Genomic DNA, 22,143 nt, shown 5'->3' on the forward strand with positions numbered 1-22,143 from the left:
GTGTTTCTCGTCATTTTGCAAACGTTTAAATGAATAGTTTTTGTAATAATTAGCAGTATTAACATGATAATTACTGTATCAGCCCAGTTTTTAGATTACCTCTTTAACCTTGCTTCATATTTTGCTAGTAAAGCAGGAAATAGGTGAAATATACAAGTAGAGTACTAAGAGCAAAACAGTTTGTAGAGTTCAAATGGGTTTGAAAGTCAGTGTTTGTTATGAGCAGCTTTTATTTTCACACAGCCTGAACCCTCTCAGACGGGATTTCTGTCCTTTCTTTAAGGAGTCTTCAGGAATAGTTCTCCAGGCTTCTTGAAGGACATCCCAAAGCTCTTCTTTGGATGTGGGCTGCCTTTTGTTCCGTTCTCTGCCAACATGATCCCACACTGCTTCAGTGATGTTGAGCTCCGGGCTCTGGGGAGGATTCATCCCTCCATCAGACCTGTTGCCACTGATTTTTCAGCCCACTTCTTGTGTCATTTGGCACAGCTCAGCCTTTTCTCCCTGTTTCCCTTCCTTAAGAACGGCTTCTTGACAGCCACCCTTCCATGGAGACCATTTCTGATGAGGCCTCAGTGAACAGCAGACGGATCAGCTGAAGGTCCAGATGCATCTCTCAGGTCCCGTTTCAGGTCTTTGCTGGGTTTTTTAGTCCTCACACTTCTTCTTTCGTCCCCCACTTTCCCAGTTTTTTTTTTTTTCACGGACACACTGCATCCCATGCAGAGATATGCCATGTTTTCAGCTAAAAGCTCTTTGGGATTTACCTTGTTGGAGCAAAAATAAATGTGTTACATGAGTTAATTTGTGTTATCTTTGGCATTTTTCATAGATGCAACTACAAAAATGGGAACAAATGATGTTTCTTTGTGACAGGCTGCTAATAACAAAGTTTCATAAAAATACAACTTAAAATTGGTTCTTTGCTAAGTTGTCTGTTATGTATAGATGCAGCACTTGTTCATCCCTTCATTCGAATGCCCATTTTTATACTTAAATGATTGATAGGTCAGTTTTAAGTGGCTTAACAAACAAAAAAAACCCCAACATATTCCTTTGAAAATGGTCAGGTACAAGGACTGATCTGACCTTCATAAAAGCCTGGAGAAGTGTTGCTCAAGATTTTTGCACAGTACTGTACATTTGACCCTGTGAACATTGTCACCTATTAATTTAAGAAACAATTAATACAAATATATATATATATATATATATATATATATAGTAGGGCTGGGCAACGATTAAAATTTTTAATCTAAATAATCACATGATTTCCCCGATTAATCACGATTAATCGCATTTATACGCAAAATCCCAAAATGAATTCAAAAGTAGTGTATAGCTTTTAGCATTTAGTTTTATTTTAAATGTGCTGCCATTTGAATGAAAGTGCCATAACATTTGTTGTGCAAACACACTTTTAACATCAGCATCTTTCTGTAGTTTTTATGTAGAAGCCTCGCTCCACTGTCTGTTTCCTTGAATGACTTGCTGCTATCAGTTGTGTGTTTTGCCTTTAAGTGATATTTTAGACTGGAACTACTACGCTGAGAAGACAATTCAACTTGGCAGTGTTTACAGATGACTTTGGTTCTGAGTTAACTCACCCAGCCATAATGTATGTATGTATGTATATATGTATATGTGTGTATATATATATATGTGTGTATATTTCTCTTTGTACCAGGCTGCTCGTAACAAGGGTTCCTTAAGATGCAACTTGGATATTTCCTCAAAAACAAAAAGTGAGGGGCTGTAGATCGTGAAAGATTTAACCCAACATCATATGTTCTCGCTTTTTAAAATACGCTGTTACCTTCCTACTTCCCTTTAAGATTTTATTTTTGAAATCAAAAAGTTGGAAGACGTGCTGATCACGTATGTTAAGAGATATTTTATCCAGCGAGGTCAACCTTTAAACTAAAGGTCAGCTGAAGCTCGTAGAGCACAGATGACATTTGAAACTCACTTGAGCTCCTGTTGTGCTAAAAGCATGGCAACTGAGTCTGCTTCTATTCTGAAGAATAAAATAATCAAAATGAACTTGAATAGCTTATTTTGATTGTGCAGTAGTTAAGATAAGCTTTAAGAAACAGGTTGAATGTGAAGTGTGTAGCATCAAAATTGAGTTGATTTCTATTCATTTTGTATCTTAACCCTGGAATAACAAATGATTATTTAAAAGTAGATTCTGACATTCTTGTCCAGCCGGTTGCAAAGTTGCTCCTGTATGTTGCCAGCAGGTTTCTTGTGCAAACAGTGGTTGTCAAATATGTTGCGAAGCTTTTTGACTAAGTGAATAAAGAGCTGAGAGGTCTTGTGCTGCATTAAACTGTCCCTCTCCACAGCCGACACCTGACACCACCATCTACAAATATACACACACACACAGTCACTCTTCCACTCACAAATAGATCCCCTGGCGTGCCCTCGTGGCTCTGGGAATGAAAAGGACATGGCTTATAATGAGGCTGCTCACTTGCAGTCCATCCTCCACCGGCTCAGCACGCAACCCACAGCCCACCGGGAAGGCCGGGAGAACCAGAAACCATCATGTCGGACCAGTCAGCGTTTGACACGGACGTATGGACCCTTACCCGGTTCATCATTGAGACGGGCCGCCAGGCTAAAGGGGCAACTGGCGAGCTGACGCAGCTCCTCACCGCCATGCTGACCGCCATCAAAGCCATTTCCTCTGCTGTGCGGAAGGCAGGCCTGGCCCACCTGTGAGTACTGAAGGCTCGTGTATACTTCACAGCAGTGTGTCGCAGTGAGCTTGTCGCAGACACGACGCAGTTATTTTTGATTTATGCCTTGAAGCGCTGTCTGCGCTATGTTAATCCCACGCCACAACGCAACAGGGACAATCCCGAACAAGCTAGGATTGTGGGTGTTACGGTTACGGAGGTCATTCAACAACAATGGCGACTGGACGAATGCGCACTTTGATTGAGATGCAGCTGATCGATCTAGAAATAGAAGAAATATTGCTACTACTGGAGCTGGCAGAGAGGCGAAAGAATCGTCACGGTTAGCAGGTTAGCGTCACCATTAGCCGGTTAGCAAACCGGAAATACGCATAGTGTAGAGCGGATGTAGAGTTGACCAATCAGAGGCCTCCTTTCTCTCCTCCTGCGGCGGTGTCTGCGGCACTGTCTGCGGTGAGTTACAATTTTGAGGAGGTGCACCAGAGTGTCTGCATAGTGTCTGCGTGGGGGGGGGGGCGGGGGGGCATGTCTGCGTCGACCTGGTTTCCGAGTATAAATCAGGCTTGAAGTGTTTCAAACAACTGATCCAACTATGGTTATGTGGAAATTAGGACTCTCAAACCTGGGAGATGATGTTTTTACGACTCGTGTCGCCTGCGGCCCTGCATGGAGAGGTCAGGGCCAGCTGTCGAACAGCAGTCACTGAGCTCGTAGAGTTCCCTGCTCGGGGTGGATGTTTGACCTTTTCTTTCACTTCCAAAGAAGACTTCAGGAGTCACGAGGGATGTGACTGAGGGCAACAGATTGTTTGCCTTCTGGGCCATGAGTTTAAAAGTTGCAAAGCGTTGGTACCTGATGAGATATAAGATGCAGTAGGGTTGCTGTGAACAAATAAAAAATGCAGGGTCAAAGCTGTGCTGCTCTTGAGACATGAAGTATTATTTATGCTCATTTTAACAATCTAATCTTGAAGTTATACAAGATTGTGCAGCTCTCTCTGTGGCCGTCCTCCTGGCAGATAAAATGGAAAGATTGAGCAACAGTTTGGAATGTTTATAAAGTCACACACCAACCAAGACTTTGTGAAGGAGAGTTGGCATTTGTGTGTGTAGTAGCTGCCGCTGGGAGGGTTTTAAGTGCAGCTCATGAGGGAAAATGAGTCAAATGCTTGCGATGTAGCAGATTTTAAAGACTAAATTACAACTGAAGCTCTCAATGAGGGAGAAATGCTAGAACAATGCCAGCTCATGAAGCTCAATGCACTATTATTCACCGAAGTTCAGTGAAATGATGTAACCAAGCACAAATCAGCATTGTTCACACTCAGTGGGGATCATTGGCTTTGGCGTCCTGTCTCTTAATCACGTGTCTGCGTGACTGAAGTCTGGCTTCTGGTTGGTCGATGCAGGCAGGGCATGGCGGGTTCTGTGAACGTGACGGGGGACGACGTGAAGAAGCTGGATGTGCTGTCTAATGACCTGGTCATCAACATGCTGCAGGCGTCCTACGGCACCTGCTGCATGGTGTCCGAGGAGAACAAGGAGATCATCATCACACCTAAGGATAAGAGGGTGACTGGGCTTTTTTCTTGATATGAAACAGTTTTTTGGTCATGTTGAAGCTGTACTAAACAAGAGTTTAAGGTAGCAAGTTTAAGTACAGCTGAGGGATATTTCCAGCAAATTTGATAATCCAAGTGAGTCAGAAAATGAGAGGAAATTTGGCCCATTAACTGTTAAAAATTCACCTCCAGATAAAGAGTGAAGAAACCTGTTGCTCCCTCTAAGGTTTGCACTGGAAACCAGACCTTTGATTACTGTGCAAAAACAATCAAGTTATATATTGCTGTAAGAATTCATCCAAAGTAAATCCAGAGAAAACCAAAAGCAGGTTTTCGAGACAAAGTTTTTGTAAATTTTCGGTCTGTGCCAGGTAGAATGTTCCGGTTGCCGTCGCCCTGGCAACTGCAGCTGCCTCTCAGAGCTCACAGCTGATGGACATCTGACCATCTTTTCTGTTTACGCGCACTTCAACTTTTGAGCAGCTAGCAGGAGATTTTCTCCAGGTATGTCATCATCTTCTCCTTAAACCACCACAGTGAAATGTAGATGGTGCAGTCAAGATGGGCTTGAAGTGGGAACGTTTAGTTTGCATTCAATAGTTTTTTGAAGGAATTGCGGCCATGTTTTGGCAGCTACTGAATGTGGCTGCAAAAAAAGCCTGACAGAGGCAAAGCGGATTTATTTATGAAGCGCAGTTTTTAAAAAGTCATTCAAAGTGCTTTTCAGCACACATAAAACGCATATAAACTAAACGTATCACAGACGTAACATTCAATGATTGATAATGATGAACTTCAGGCTGCTATTAACTGCAGGGGGGTTACAGCATTCGTGTGGAGATAATCATAATATATATATGTTATCAAATAAATGACATCTCAACTGCTTTCATTTAATATTTTTCTATGTTTTGGAGAAGAAACATTCAAAATTGGTTTAGAATCTAAACGCATATGTCCTTGGCTGTGACGTAGACACTACTCACAAAAAGTTACATTTATATTTATAAGGGATATTCGCCTTTCGGGGTGAAATTTAAATGCGTTATAACCTTTACAGGTGGACTTAATGTGACCTTCTGTACACCTCTGAATGCACATGTCCAACTGTTCAATGTTTCAGCACTTTTTGCACGAGTTGCTGTTCTCTAACAAGGAGACAGGTGTTTGATCCCCAAATCGATCGATCAATTTCCTGGTTCGATTAGAACGGGTAGTGAAACAGTCCTCCCCATCGTGCTGTTCACACTTTGACATCATGAGACCAAGACGACGCCTAACGATTGATCAACGGCACCTCGCCATTGCGAGGCTTCAAACAGGATGCTCTCAGACGGATGTGGCCACTGAGCTCAGAGTGTCATCAGCAGGTTGCAACAGAGATACAGAGAGGCTGGAAGAGTCAGAGAGTTGTAGAAGTGGACGTCCTTTGGCCACATCCCACACCGATGATGACTGCTTCATTGTGAACCGTGCCCTGCGGAACCGGATGATGATGAATGCCACTCAACTCCAGGCACATTTAAGGAAGGTGAACGGCACCCGAGTGTCACGTCAGACCATTTGAAACTGTTAAAATTGGCTTTGTTCTTAGACATTATAAATGAAATAGTCTCTGTACTCTTCCATGCAGGAATGGGAAGACAAAACAATTCGGGAAAGCCTGGGAAAGCAAAGGCAGATTCACTCACACACACATTGTTTGGCTGATCCAGAGAATATGACGAAGCATGTTGAACCTGCTCATGTCCAATCACACTCGGTCGAGTGTGAGTCCAACCTATGAGGCTATAAATGCAAATGATACCCGGAAATCGAGGCTCAGTCTGACGGACTTCCTGCGGGAGCTCTGTTCCACTGAGCCCAGCGCTGATATGCTTTGATATGTGACTTCCAATAAACACTTTATTTTACTTGAGATTCCTCCGGCTTGTTCTTGAGCTGCCATCGAAAGAATCGATCTAACAAAACCATAAACATCAGTCTGGTCTGCGTGCTAGACGACCTGCAAGGTCACCTGACCACACCACCAGGCGCAGGCGTCATCGTCTTGCATGGGCCAGGAAGCATTTAAGCTGGACGAGGGACCGGTGAAACTCAGTGCTGTTATGATGAAAGTCGATTCACGTTGAGCAGACACTATGGCCGCCAACGATGTTAGAGACGTCAAGGAGAGCGCTACGCATCAGCCACTGTTGTCACCAGACGAGCCTTTGGTGGTGGTGGTTCTCTTCAAGAAGAGTGGGATGCCATGCCTCAGCAGACAACAAGTCGACTTGTGAACAGCATGAGACGTCGATGTCAAGCTGTAATGGATGCTCAAAGGCACATGAGAAGTTATTGAGAGTTATTTGTTGTGGTATACCCACCACTGTTGTTGGCTTCTGTTTCAATAAATTGTTTGAGATGAGGAAATCACCAGTGCATGCTTCTACTTAAATGTCAAACACTTTCATGTCAATGTCACTGTAGCGTGAACTTTTTACATTTTCCATCAATTTCACCCAAAAGCCAAATATCCCTAACTTTTTGTGAGTAGTGTAATTTAGTAATACAATAAAATGTAATGATGCAACTATTTATATAGCAATTTTCAAACAAATGTTACAAAGTGCTTCACGTAGCATCAGATGGAAATAAAATCACATAGAAACAATTTTAAAATAATCAATAAAACTATTTAAAATGGGATAAATTTGTGGAGTAGTTTTCCAATCAATCAGCTGGAACAAAATCCGATCAAACACGAAATGTTCTCTGCTGAAAATGTGTTTTTAGCTCATTCCAGAGTTCAGGGGCTTTGACCATAAATGCTGTGCCACCTCTGTGACTCTGGAAGTCTTCTCCCAGAGGATCTCAGTCTGCATCCAGGCTCGTTACGTGCTGAAAGTTTAGATAAAGGAGAAGACGACAGTCTGTGAAGGGTTTTAAAAATCAATTATAAACAGGAGTTGTGTGCTCATTTTTGGAAGCTGAGTTCTGAACAATCTGCAGCCGATTAAAGCATCTTGGTTTAGACAAGAGAAAAAGCTGGTGAGTAAATCAAAGAGTGTAAAATGGTCTCTGTGTTTTTAAAAAGATAGAAAAGATCATATTTTAGAAATATTTCTCAGCTGATTTAAACAAAATTCTTGGTTTGCAGCTGTCTGTCTGCAGTGGTGTTCCATTCATGCAAAATCATGATCATTCAGATGCTCCACTCGGGACATTTTACATTGACCTACATTACAAATAAGAACAAACAAAGTTGTTGTTCTCCACATTAAGACCACCGAACACTTCCCTTGAAACATGACTAAACTGTCCTCACAGTGTAACGACTAAATTAATATTTAATTAGACAAACTATGAATCATTCAGAATTTACCACCAAATGCTTCTGGTGAATTAGTTTCAGGTCACATGAACTGAGGCAGCGAGGCTGTTAACTATTCCTTATTTTCATTTAAAAGGTCTTTTTGTGTCTTCACTGGTGCTACTTCGTGTGAGAATAGAGGTGATAGAACATAGTTCAGATGGATGGAAAAAACAAGCAATGACATCATAAGAATATTTGAAAAACTAGATTATTTTTTAATGTTTGAGATCATGTGATTCTGTACGTGATTTTCCGATTTTCACAACGTTTCTTTTACTTACCCTCAGGGGAAGTATGTGGTCTGTTTCGACCCTCTGGATGGCTCCAGTAACATCGACTGCTTGGCTTCTATTGGCACCATATTTGCCATCTACAAACGGGTGAGTCCTACCTCCGCAAAGATAAAAAGAATCACGGACAGTTTGTAAATGAGGGTGTTTTATTTCTTATAAAGTCCTAATTTTGGTCAAGAAGGTATAGGTCACTTTTCTGTTTGCACTCACTGTTATTTCAGTTACAATTATTGGGTAAAGTGCTGCCCAAAAGTCATGACCCACCCTTCATTTCTTTATATTTTGCTACCAGTTTTTGCAGCCAGACTTTTTTTCAAAGTGGTCTTGAGCAAGAGTTCTCCAGGCTTTCAGGGTTTTTCTTTGGACTTTGGCTGCTTTTCACTTATTTTCAGTCCAGTCCTTGTTACTGAACATCTTCAGAGGAAAGTCTTTTCTTTGTTTTAGTTCATTAAGCTGCTTGATGACTGATATATGAATCAATCAAGCATAAAAAAATGGACCCGAACTCACCAGTGCTGTGTCTACACATAACAGACAGCCTGTCACAAAGACACACACATTTTTCCCCATTTCTTTAGTCGCATCTATGAAAAATCTCAAAGATAACACAGTTTTGCAGACATTAGATAGTATTTTTGCACCATATTTGATTCACCAATTCACCATATTTGTCATACCTCATCAAGGTACACAGTGTGTTCTTAAAAGAACCAACCTGAAACAGTCTCTTTAAGAACTGTGTAACCAGCAGCCTGCCATGAAGACAGTCATTAGTTCCCCATATCTTTCGTTGCATCTATTAAAAGTATCAAAGATAACACAGTTTTACAGACATTGAAGAGTATTTCTGCACCAATAAGGTGATTCCCAAAGAGCTAACAGCTGAAAACGTGGCATATATCAGCATGGTGTGCAGTGTGTCTTAAAAAGATTATAGAAAAATGGAGATATGGAAGACAGGTCTGAAAACTATGAACAGCAGAACAACAGGACCTGAAAGATGCATCTGGACCTTCAGCTGAGCCATCTACTGTTCACTGAGGCCTCATCAGAAATGGGCTCCATGGAAGGGTGGCTGTCAGGAAGCCGTTCTTAAGGAAGGGAAACAGGGAGAAAAGGCTGAGCTGTGCCAAAGGACACAAGAAGTGGGCTGAAAATCAGTGGCAGCAGGTCTGATGGAGGGATGAATCCTCCCCAGAGCCCGGAACTCAACATTACTGAAGCAGTGTGGGATCATGTTGACAGAGAACGGAACAAAAGGCAGCCCACATCCAAAGAAGAGCTTTGGGATGTCCTTCAAGAAGCCTGGAGAACTATTCCTGAAGACTCCTTAAAGAAAGGACAGAAAGCTCGTCTGAGAGGGTTCAGGCTGTGTTGGAGAATAAAGGGGCTCAGACCAAATGTTGCCTTTTAAGCTCATTAAAACAGTACAAAATGTATTTTTGTCTTATAAACTGTATTTACATTTATGTTTTGCACATGTTTCGATAACTTAATCCACCAATTTCCAGGCAGTATATAAAGAAACGAGGGCGGCTCAAGACCTTTGCACAGTGAAGCATGTTTTTTTTTTTCATTCTTGAATCTGTGCATATCGGCAGCTCTAAATACATTTTTAAAAAGGTGAATATTTGAGCGTCTGGATAGTTTATTTGCAGTTTAAGGTGCAGTGGCATACTGTGGCCACAAGAGAGCGCTGCTGTCCAGTTAATCCAGGTTTCAGTTTAACTAACGGACAGAGACTGTAGTCAGGGGCGATTTTAGGGTCTGGTCTTTAGGGGGGCCCAGCCCCCAGTACTCACAGAGGCACATTATTTCTCACTAATTGAGGCGAACTAGTACATATATAAATTTTGGAGCCGTATTAGTTTTGCTTTGAGAAGTGTTTTCCTCTACAACATTCAATTTTGACCTCTTCATTTCAAAAGACTGTGGCTTGACAGGGATAACAGAGAGCCTGAGACAAATATTGAAGAAAACTCAACATTTATTTTGGGACTAAAGAGTTATGCTAGAAAGCACTTGTTTGTGTAAAGCACTTTGAATTACCTTATGTACGAATTGTGCTCTATAACTAAAATTGCCTTGCCTTGCCTTGCCTAGAAAATAAATAAATTGGTCACTAAAATAATGCATCCTTGAGCAAAAAAAAAAAGTGTTTTTGCATAATATAATATTTTAAAAATGTGCTGAGCCAGGGGGTGCCGAGCTATCTCACGGTGGTGCCTTGGCACCACTAAAAATACTCTAGCCTCGCCCCTGACTGTAGTCATGGTCATTTTAAACAAAAGCAGCCCAACACAGCTTTCAACATGCAGTTCACAAAATGAACTTGTTTGGATTTAATTTGAATAAAGAAAATTCATGTACATTCAACGTGTTTGACTTGCTTCACTGTCTGAGCAACTTCAGTCCTGCAGGGTACCGCTGTTCATTGTTACTTTATTTTAACCTAATTGTTCTTTATTCATGCTGTGATGTTCAGATAACAGAAGGTGAGCCTACAGACAAGGACGCCCTGCAGCCGGGCAACAACATCGTGTGCGCCGGTTACGCCCTGTACGGCAGCGCCACCCTGGTGTGTCTCAGCACCGGCGCCGGTGTCAACGCCTTCATGCTGGACCCTGTGAGTACCTCAGTCCAGTCAAATGTTTCCAGGTCTCCTCATCATTATATCCCTGATGTCTCCTCATGTTTACTAGTGATGTTCTAGTCAACATGAGTCTCTCGCACCTTGATCACAATTTGATTGTTCTGCATCTGACTTTTCTTTGGACAGCATACATCATCATTCCCCCAAGCAGAGAGCTGTTAACAAACTTGAATCTGGCGAAATTTTGCAGAACACGTCTGCCACCTTTTCTATCCTTGTTTAATTTTAGCATATGTTGAAAAATCAAGACTAATACAAATATTTCACCCTGTTTCCCTGGAAAAAGTGGTGCTTTTCCCTTTAGTTGAAGTCCTTAAAGTCCTCACTTAAACTAGAACTTCCCATGTCATAATCTGCAGATTCAGTTTTACTCACATATGGAAACCTACACAATCTACCCCCTTACCTCCTCCTCCTTTTCTTTTCTTTTTTTTTTTTTTTTTTACCAGGAATTTGCCTTTGGAAAAGCAGCTTTAGTTATTAATGGGTTGAAAAGCTTCACTGTATGCAGAGATATAAGAAAAAACTTGTGATATTTTCAGGCCTGCTATTAATGCAAAGTGTCACCTCGTGCACAGAAAAATCAAATGTTGTATTCTTTTCCGTCAGGCCATTGGTGAATTCATCCTGACTGAGAGGAACATGAAGATCAAGCAGAAGGGAAAGATCTACAGTCTGAACGAGGGCTATGCCAAGTACTTCCACCCCTCCATCAACGAATACCTCAAGCACAAGAAGTATCCTGAGGTGAGAACCAAAACTCCAAACTGCATCTGGCACACGCGTGTGAGGCGTCCCTCTTCACCTGAGCCAGAAGCGTGATGTTAATAAGTTTGCGGTTTTAAATCTGATGCCCTTAACAGGAGCTGTTACAGTAGAAGTAAGACTTGCTGACTCAGAGAGCATCGGTTCAGCTGACCCACAGTTAAACTCTGTCCTGAGGCAGGATCTCAAACATCAGTGGCCTCTGTCGTTTGTCATGTGAGACCTGACGAAGCATTTGATCTGCTACAATGAGCTTACAAATGGAGCTTTGGCTGGTAGCACAAACAGAGCTGAGCTAAGTGTTCAAATGAAATCTAAATGTACTTCCAGAGGTGAAGGCTTGTTTTTCTTTTTTAATCAAATCATTTGTGTTTTTCAGCTGTTTTAGGAATGAATTCAAAGCTGCACATTTAGAGACAGCAGCTGGCAACAAGTAAAGTCAGACGCAGTTTAAGTTTGTCATGGCTTCATTGATGGATGATTTAATGTGCTGCGTGCAGCCAGGTGCGACAGGCTGAGTGCACAAAGCAGGAGGGCGACCTGAATGCAGCACGTGACGGTCACTGTCGTGTAGCGTGATAGCTCGGTCAGACAGGATGAAGGAGCAGCGGCTCGGTCAGCTGAGCTGCAGGATGGCAACACAGCAACTGCATAAAACATCCTGTTCCTCAGGAAACTGCAGCGTCTCATCTGGAAACTGATGTTCATCCGTGCACACTCAGCACTTCTGCACAGTCATAAACATGATGCTGGAATTAGTGTGGTCAGCATTCCCCTCATCGGTGATGGATTTGATGATATGACTGCGGGGAAGCTTCCCCTTCATCACCACCTCGACATATAATCAGCCTGTAACTTCTGTTATTGCAGTTTTATTTTCATTGGGTTTTTTCTAAATTTTAAAGCGGAAAACCACAGTTTAAACCTGCAAACATGTGAAAGAGATTTTTACTTGTGCACTAAAGTTTTACTTTTCAGGACATAATAAAAAACAAAACCTGTTCCTCACTAGTTCTTAAAATAGCGTAAATACAACCTCAGATAAACAACAACATGTGACATGTTACGCTGACATTATTAATTCAGCAAAAACTAAGTCCAAAGGGTCATTATGAATTAGACAGGAATTAAGAGGGTAAGTAGCAGCTGCTAACCAATGCACTCAATTAACTGATCATCAACGAGTGTGAGCACCTCTATAAAGGCAGACGTTTTGGAGCATTCAGGTGTGTGTTAGCACAAGGAGGAAAGACATCAGCAATGAGCTCAGAGAAGCAGTTGTTGCTGCCCACCTTCAAACTATTCAGTGTTCATCGTTCTACAATGTCAAAGATTATTCACAAGTGGAAAACATTCAATACAGTTGTCCATCTCACCAGGAGTGGACGTCCCAGCAAGTTTACCTCCAGGTCAGACTGTGCAATGCTCAGAGAAACAAAAAACCCAAGAGCTACATCTCAGACTCTACAGGCCTCGGTTAGCATGTTAAATGTTAAAGTTCAGACAGCACAATTAGAAAAAGACTGAGCAAGTATGTCTTGTTTGGAAGGGTTGCAGGAGAAAGCCTCTTCTCTCTAAAAAGAACATGGCAGCACAGCTTAGGTTTGCAAAGTTACATCTGAACAAACCACAAGACTTCTGGAACAGATGAGACCAAAGTGGAGATGTTTAGAGAAAACCAAACACAGCATATCAGCACAAACACATCATACCAGCTGTCAAGCACGGTGGTGGAGGGCTGATGATTTGGGCTTGTTCTGCAGCCACAGGATCTGGACACCTTGCAGTCATTGAGTCCATCATGGCCATCTGTCTGACAGCTAAAGCTGGACAGAAACCTGGGTCATCAACGGGACAAAGATCCCAAACACAGCAGCAGGTCTACAACAGAATGACTGAAAAAGAAAAGAATTAAAGTGTTGCAATGTTTCAGCCAAAGTCCAGACCTCAGCCCGACTGAGATGCTGTGATGGGACCTGAGGAGAGCTGTGCAGAAACCGCTGCTGCAAACCTCAATGAGCTGAAGGAACATTGTTAGAGTGGCTCCACAACAATGTGAGAAACTGATGATGTCAAACAAATAATTATTACTTCAAGTTATTGCTGCTGAGGGTGGTTCTACATGCTGTTCAATCATGGGATGTAGTTAGTTTTACACACCTTGCTTCTACATTTGGGCTTAGTTTTTGTTAAATGAATGAACACAGTATAAAATGTCATTTATTGTGCTTAATTCATTTTAAGGCCTGATAAGGAGCAGAAGTTGTCCCGATATTTAAAACCTTAGAATTGACGGAGGCAGTACTTTCTTTTCCACATGTCTGTACATGTTGAGTATCAGACTCGGCTCTGTGAGGCTGGTAATAGTTCTTGAAATGGAAGTTGTACTTTCCACCGACAGTAAAATAGCTGTTTTAGGAGCCCTGAATAGTTTTAAAAGTTTCTTACTCAGATGTGAAAAAGGACATTGTGCAACAGTTAACCAGTAATATCTCCTTCCTTGAACACTCATGATCACTTTAATGACACAGTACAGTGCATCACTGACCACAGAGCCACTCACTATGTGCACCTGACAACTGCAAAAACCTGTGACACGGGCTTAAACTGAGATGCAAACATTTCTGAAAGGCCTCGTGTGGAAGTTTGATGACAGTGCAGTTAAAGTCTAATTTTCCCACCCTCAGTGAGCCTCTGTACTCTTTTTTTAAACCAAAGGAAGCTAAATGCTGCCAGTTACATGGAGACATCGCGGTCAGTAATGATAAGTTGACATCACCGGCTGGACTGCAGATTCTCACCCTTTAAAACCTGCCCATTCTCTCTTACTTCTACCTTTCTTTTTCTTTATCTGTAGGATGTTTGACACTGTTTCCAGTTCTACTTCTAAGAATGTGCGTGAGAGTTTCGTGCGAGGAAGGGTCTGCTTTAGGAAATCCTATGAACACACACACCCTCCTTTGTGATGAGTGAGATGTGACTCAGCAAGCACATGTGATTCTCCGTCATGTTGTGCAGCTCTGAACGTGGAGCTTACTTCACCTCAGGGCAATTTCTGATTCTTCTTCTCGCCATGTGATGTGTTGTTGTGTAGCTAGGCCAGTTTTTAAAAAAAATTTTTTTAAAAATGGACTTTTCACACACGACTTGAAGCAGCCTGTTTGCTTCATTAGGCTTTGTGCTCTGTGTGTCCCAGCTGTTGCAGGAGGACTCTGACCCACGGGTTGTTTGCAGAGAAGTTTTCACAGCAACAACACAGGTCACGGGCGCTGAATGAAGCCACTGAGGCTGCAAATTTCATGAGCTGCCTCACATGCCTGTTAATTGCCCTTTATGGTTGATAGATATATATAACAGCTAAATATGTGTTAATACAGACCACTTGAACCACTCTGGACCACAGTTAGGGAGACGTTTGTGTCTAAAACAGCTTTTTTCAAATCAAAACCAGAGTTTATGTGTTGCTTCTTGAAGCAGAATGCTTTTGAAGACTTAATAATACCAAACCTAAAAATGATGCGGCCAGATTTCCAATCAAAACTCCTCCAACTTAAGTTATGATGCCTTTTAATACATTTAAAAATCTTTTTTCCTTTTTTTGGTTGACCCTTGATTTAACCAGACAATTCAAAAGCAAAACATCCTGAGAAAATTGGGTGAGGGATAAAAGATATATCATAGGTTTAATTACATTTGTGCCAGACAAACAAACAATTACATGTGATTTTAAATTAACAAGCCAAAATAAACATAATTATACATATACTGTATGTTAACACACCTATTTGATGACAAAGTAAAATTTTGAAGAGTAGATCAACATTTTGACCGCAGCAACAATATTTAAATGTCTGTTTCAGTGCTTATATTATGCACAACGTTTCGTTTATTCCGCTTGTTCAGATGTGACAAAAAAGGCAAAAAAGGCACGGGTCCAGCTGACCGAGAAGCGACTGCCTACAGACTGCGTGTGTGTGTGTTTGTGTGTGTATTATCAGGACAACAAACGACCCTGCCAGCCTGAGGCCTTTTGTACCACTGAATATAGAGAGCCATTTCAGATAAGATGTACCTAATAGTAACAAATCCTTCAACAAAATCAATCATTATCTTTTAATTTAGACATGATCATCAAAAAACACTTTTTTTTATGTTGGAGTTTGATCAGCTGAGAGCTGATTGAGTTGATAACTTTCCGTTGGGTGTTTTTTACAGCATGAAAACTTGTTACAGTTGTGCTTTTGTTGTGCACGTTTGGTTTTATGTCGTGTTCTATTGATAAATCCTAGTTTAATTTAGGTTAGCCTTGGTCTTATCATGTTCATTACTTCCGTTTACTCCTGTTTCATGTTTAATTAGTGTTTGCTCTATAGTTAAATTCACTTCCTGTTTTATTTTGTAAAATCTTCGTCCCTTTGTACAGCGTCGGTGAGCTTTCATTCTTACACTCGTTACACACAGGATTCAGCCACGTAGCCAAAACAATGACCCTCTATTAGTAATAAATTTAATGAAAAGTTCTACAGAGAGCGCTTTAGATACTCAATCTACACAGAGGCTATCATCATATATATGACATTAGTAAGAGTAGATATAAAATATTACTTTATTATCAATGTCTATATATATATATATATATATATATATATATATATATATATATATATGTATATGTATGTATGTATATATATATATATATATATATATATATATATGTGTGTGTATATATATATATATATGTATATATATATATATATATATATATATGTATATATATATATATATATATATAAGGAAAGAAAAATGCATAAAGGCTAAAGATAATGTCTCAGGCTGCTTACACTCACCCTCCTGTCCTCATATTTATCTACAGAAATCACAGTTTGTACAACTGGAATCAAATGTAATCAAGCCCTGAAAGTTACAGCCGCAAGGAATTGTGGGTTGGAATTATCTCCTCCCTTTCATAAAGGATATGCCAATGTTTCCTGCTCTAAGGGAGACGATATTACATGAGCTCTTATCATGGCTGCCACTCGGATACTTTTGAGTTATTTCATCAGATCGGATCCTTCATGAGCAGAAAAGACAGTCTGCAAGCACTGCACTTGTTGTTCATTTATCTTTTGTTCCCTCAGTAAACATTCTGCCTGGATTACTTGGATCATTTGCCAGATCATTGTGTGAATCTTCCCTTCAGTTAGTCCCTGCTCCATTAATTCTGCCCTGTTGACAGCTTTGACTGCATTTAGGACTGGATAGTGTCACCTATTATTTGGGGGACCTGGGTTCAAATCCCCTGCATGAAAGGTACTTTCTCCAGCAGGAGTCCTTAGTCGCTTTGGACAAAAGCATCGGCCAAATGCATAAACATTTACATTTTTCATTGAGTGATAAGTAAATGTTTTAAACAGATTATAAGCTGTCTACAGACACACTTACTTGCCCTTCCCTCCTGCAGGACGGCAGCTCCCCCTACGGTGCCCGATATGTGGGCTCTATGGTCTCTGATATTCACCGCACCATCGCCTACGGAGGAATCTTCATGTACCCCGCCAATGAGAAGAGCCCAAAGGGGAAGGTAAGCAGTGATTGATCTCCTTCACTACTGATAGATTAGATTAAAGCAGGATCATTCTCTACCTGAAATGAATGATACAAATGTTTAAAAGTTTGAAGTTGTGTATGACGGTGGACCTCACATGCTGTGACAGTGATTCATACATCACTCTGTGATTTAGTCACGTAATGTGTGATTTGCAAACAGCTTGAAAAAAACATTGAATATGTCTACTGTCCACTTAGAAACCCAGATTTAAATCCAATGACATCATGGACTGTGCTTTGAACATGTTGCTGAATTAGCCCAAGACTCCAAACTTTGACTTTTTCCACAGTTTAACCATTAGGACTGAAGTATTATCAAATGATAATAATGGGGGAAAAAAAAAAACTTAAGGCCTACTTGAGGCCTGTTTGAAAAAATCCTCCAGAAACCTGACAGTTTTCTGAAAAACCTGTCACTGAAACCTTTATTTCTAGACCTTCACAGCAGGTAGAAACATGAAAAAGCTTTTGAAAGCTTGCATCTCTGGCTTATCGTTCTGCACTGAAGAGGACTGACATACCTAATGTGTGCTGCGGCTGGTCTGCAATGCAGTGCAAAACTACAAAGTTGGCTTTAAAGACTGATGATAAGTAATTTTGTCATGCAAATACAATGAAAACAGAATTGAAACAAAGAGATATTTAAAACATGTTTGAAACAGGAAGCACAAAACTTTAACTTTAATCTAGCCGGGAGCTGTCGACCCTTCAGCTGAAGACTCAAACTGTGAGTGCTGTCTGTAATGCAGTGTGTTCGTCTCTCTTTAAACGGCCTCGTCTGTCCTTGGCCTCTCTCTGACTGTACGAGCTATGAATCACACGGTTGTGTAACCTGACGTTGGAGGTGTTTTTCTCGTCCTGAGATAAATAAAGCTCGACATGGCACAGACTGGTTGTAAAGCTATATCACAACCTCTCACCTGTTTCCTTCCAGGCAGCTTGACTTCATGACCTATATATCCTGAATATACTGTATTTAAAACAAAATACTTTGTGATTGTACTCAAACTAAATCAGCAAAGTGGAAGAAGATCCTCAGCTTCTAGTGGCTGTTTGTGATCATGACCCAGATCCTGTTGGGCAACCTTTAACTTTGTGTGTTACATAGTTGGAGTGCAACAGCACAGCAACAGTGGTAGTTTGATCTTGTAGTCAGGATCTGCTTCACACTAGACTATAGCAACTGAAATATGGAAATTGTGGTTAATTCTAACCAGGGGAAGCAAAAAAAAACCTTTCACATTTGAACCCAATTTATCTCGTTATTTCAAGGGAAATGAAACCTTGTGAACACTCAAGTAGGTACAGCTTGAGAAAATAATTTTAGCAAACAGCAAAGTCAAAATTCTCTGAATTATGACGTTTTCACCTCATACAGTCATGTGAAAAAGAAAATACATCCTCTTTCAATGCTGAGGCCTTCCATCGAAGGACTTTAAAATCATCAGGTCCTTTCCAGGTCTTATAATAAGATAAACACAACCTCACTTTGTCAAGGTATCCAGACATCAGTTTATGCACAGCTCTTTGAAGGTCCCATCACAGCATTTCAGTCAGGTTGAGGTCCGGACTGTGACTGGACCATTGCAACACTTTGATTCTTTCCTTTTTTCAGACATTCTGTTGTAAGTTTGCTGCTGTATTTGGGATCATTGTCCCGTTGATGACCCAGTTTCAGCCCAGCTTTAGCTGTCAGACAGATGACCTCAAATTTGACTCTATTATATTTTGGTATACAGAGGAGTTCATGATGGACTCAGTGATTTCAAGGTGTTCAGGTCCTGTGGCTGCAGAACAAGCCCAGATCATCAGCCCTCCACCACCGTGCTTGACAGCTGGTATGAGGTGTTTCAGAACCAAGTTTATTGCCAAGTAGGTTTTCACTTACAAGGAATTTGACTTGGTGTAGTTGGTGCAAACAATATATAGATATATATACAGAATCTAGATATATATGCAATATAAACTACAGACTATGCGTTAATGTAAGGCAGAAGGTCTGAAGATGCTACGCTAATGTAGCCTGTACGTCTGGAAGGGGAGAGGCAGAGAGTCAGTGTCAGGGGGGGCTCCGGGCCTTGTTGATAAGGCTGGTAGCGGATGGAAGGAAACTGTTCTTGTGGCGTGAGGTTTAAGTCCTGATGGACCGCAGCATCCTGCCAGAGGGGAGTGTCTGAAAGAGTTTGTGACCGGGGTGCGAGGGATCAGCCACAATCTTCCCTGTCCGCCTCGGAGTCCTGGAGGCGTACATGTCCTGGAGAGGTGGAAGATAATCACCAGCTAATCACCTTCTCTGCAGACCGAAGGACACGCTGCAGTCTGCCCTTGTCCTTGGCGGTGGCCGCAGCGTACCAGATGGTGATGGAAGAGGTGAGGATGGACTCAATGATGGAGGAGTAGAAGTGCACCATCATCGTCTTTGGCAGGTTGAATTTTCTCAGCTGCCGCAGGAAGTATGTCCTCTGTTGGGCTTTCTTGATGAGGCTGAGTTCTTCCTGAAGGCCACAACCATCTCCACTGTCTTTAGAGCGTTGAGCTCCAGGTTGTTCTCCCTGCACCAAGTTGCCAGATGGTCAGCCTCCCACCTGTAGTCGGACTCGTCGCCATCAGAGATGAGTCCGATGAGAGTGGTGTCGTCCGCAAACTTCAGGACCTTGATGGAGTTTGTAAACAGGGAGAAAAGCAGAGGAGAAAGAAACACAGCCCTGGGGGGCACCAGTGTTTTCCCAGCTTCACGTGCTGCTTCCTGTCAGACAGGAAGTCTGTAATCCACCTGCAGGTGGAGTCAGGCACACTCAGCTGGGAGAGCTTCTCCTGAAGCAGAGCCGGGATGATTGTGTCAAAAGCAGAGCTGAAATCCACAAACAGGATCCTGGCGTAGGTACCTGCGGAGTCCAGCTGCTGGAGGATGTAGTGGAGGGCCAAGTTGACTGCATCGTCTACAGACCTGTTGGCTCTGTAGGCAAACTGTAAGGGGGTCCAGGAGAGGGTCGGTGATCTGTTTCAGGTGTGAAAGCACAAGGTGCTCAAAGGACTTCATAACAACAGAGGTCACGACGACGACGGGTCTGAAGTCATAAGTCCTGTGGTTCTTGGCTTCTTGGGAACAGGAATGATAGTGGAGGTCTTGAAGCAGGCCGGCACCAGTGTCTCCAGTGAGGTGTTGAAAATGTCTGTGAACACTGGAGACTGCTGATCAGCGCAGTGCTTCAAGGTGGATGGAGAGACAGAGTCTGGTCCAGCAGCTTTTCCGGGGGTTCTGTCTCCTGAAGAGTTTGTTGACGTCTCTCATGGAAGGAGAGAGTCGTCACTGAGGTGGGGGCGGTGGAGGTGATACTGAAGCGGGAGCTGTTGGGAGGTGTCGATGGTTGCAGGACTGTCCCTTTGTCTGTCAAAGCGGCAGTAGAACTCGTTCAGGTTGTTGGCTAAGCGTTGGTCGTTTATGGAGTGGGGGGCTTTAAGCTTGTAGTTGGTGATCTCCCCAAGCCGTTTCCAGACAGACGCAGAGTCGTTGGCTGTGAACTGGTGTTGGAGCCTCTCAGAGTACAGTCGTTTAGCCTCTTTCAGCGCCTTGCTAAACTTGTACTTCGCCTCTTTGAATCTGTCTTTGTCCCCACTTCTTAAGGCCTCTTCCTTATCCAACCTTAACCCTCTGAGTTTGGCCGTGAACCAGGGTTTGTCGTTGTTGTAACTCATCCTGGTGCGTGATGGAACACAGCAGTCCTCACAGAAGCTGGTGTATGATGTCATAGCCTCTGAGTATCCAGACTGTATTTATAATGATTTCTCAGTCATCAAGAAAGCTGCTGCCAAGAGGAGTTGTCCAAGAATCCTTTGACTGACGTGTTCTCTTCTTTAAAATGTCTCCTTAGCTGCGGCTGCTGTACGAGTGCAACCCCATCGCCTTCCTCATCGAGCAGGCGGGCGGCCTCGCCACCACCGGCACCCAGAGGATTCTGGACGTTCAGCCCGAAGCGCTCCATCAGCGGGTGCCCTTCGTGGTCGGCTCACCCGATGACGTCAACGAGTACCTGTCGTTTGTCAAAAAGTTCCCATGAGGCTGCAGCTGCTTTGAGCCGAAGTAACACCGAGCATGCAAGATTCACACCGATATGACCATTTTCTGATCTTTATATAATAAGTGTTGGATCCATAAATCATTTTTTTCTATAAAAGATTTATTAAAGCTTACAACAAGTATAAGATTAAATCACAATGCGTCATTTTCAGCAGAATTAAGAAGTATTTGAGAGTATTTTTGTCCAACACCAAGAACTTCTTTTTGAATAAATCCACCATGATGCTGGCAATTAGTCTCAAACGGTTTGCTCAACATGCGGCATATCAACTTTAATCTGATCGTTTTTAAACTTTTTCTTGTTCACTGATTTAGTATTTTTGTTTTCTTTGTTGCTTCTGCTGAGATCCTTGTTCTGAGAAACATCTTAAGAAGCTGCAGCTCCGTCCTGATGGAGGTTTTCTCAGCTGTTTTTATAGTCTCCTGTCGAAGGATTAAACACGCTGCTGCAGATAGGAACTGCCTGATTGTTTAGTCATGTTTACAGTCCAACATCAGCAGGATCAGGTTTAAAATTTGAATGTACAGTTGTTCTTAAAGGGTTTCACAGAGTATGATATAAAACCATTGTACATGTGCAAATAAAGACATTTATGCTGGATCCAGGTCACATTTTCCTTTCACTATCCTGTATGTTCAAACAAGCCAAATTATCTTTAATTACCTTCTTTCTTTTTCAAATATAGTTTTCTGGGTTAACATCCCACAGTCACTAAACCTAGACTTGGATTTACGTGAACTGACCATTTAATCATTGCGTTCCCTTCTCTCTGGCTGCTGTCCCCTTTTCACGGGTTACACAACACATTCCTCTAGCTGCAGACCGACTGTTCTGCACGCCAGCCCGAACTGAGCTCAGAGGTGTGAGGAAAATATGGTGGAAGGGGATTCAAGCTTTTGCATACACGCTTTTAAACGGTCCTCTTTCAAGCAAGCTGAACGAAACTTTAAAAACGCATTGATACATGCGAGTGCAGTGAATTATCTTTAAAGCTTCAACTCCATCCTTGTAAGATGATTTTTTTTATAAAGATTTAACCTCTATTTTTGTGTAATAGTGGACCTTAAGGGAGAAAAGGAAACTTCATTTTTTTTTCGCAGTATTGACACAGAACACCTA

The 22,143-nt window shown here is 41.9% G+C and overlaps 1 protein-coding gene across 1 annotated transcript; it reads left to right on the top strand.

Moving 5' to 3' along the window:
• The first annotated feature begins 2,448 nt into the window (after positions 1-2,448).
• Positions 2,449-21,624, top strand: fbp2 (fructose-1,6-bisphosphatase 2). The gene is made up of 7 exons (XM_075467307.1): positions 2,449-2,726; positions 4,117-4,279; positions 7,915-8,007; positions 10,406-10,546; positions 11,183-11,320; positions 16,800-16,919; positions 20,818-21,624. The coding sequence occupies exons 1-7, from the start codon at positions 2,554-2,556 to the stop codon at positions 21,001-21,003; spliced, it is 1,014 nt and encodes a 337-aa protein (XP_075323422.1). The 5' UTR covers positions 2,449-2,553; the 3' UTR covers positions 21,004-21,624.
• Positions 21,625-22,143: the final 519 nt, after the last annotated feature.

Source organism: Odontesthes bonariensis, chromosome 6, assembly GCF_027942865.1.
Source record: "Odontesthes bonariensis isolate fOdoBon6 chromosome 6, fOdoBon6.hap1, whole genome shotgun sequence".
NCBI lineage: Eukaryota > Metazoa > Chordata > Actinopteri > Atheriniformes > Atherinopsidae > Odontesthes > Odontesthes bonariensis.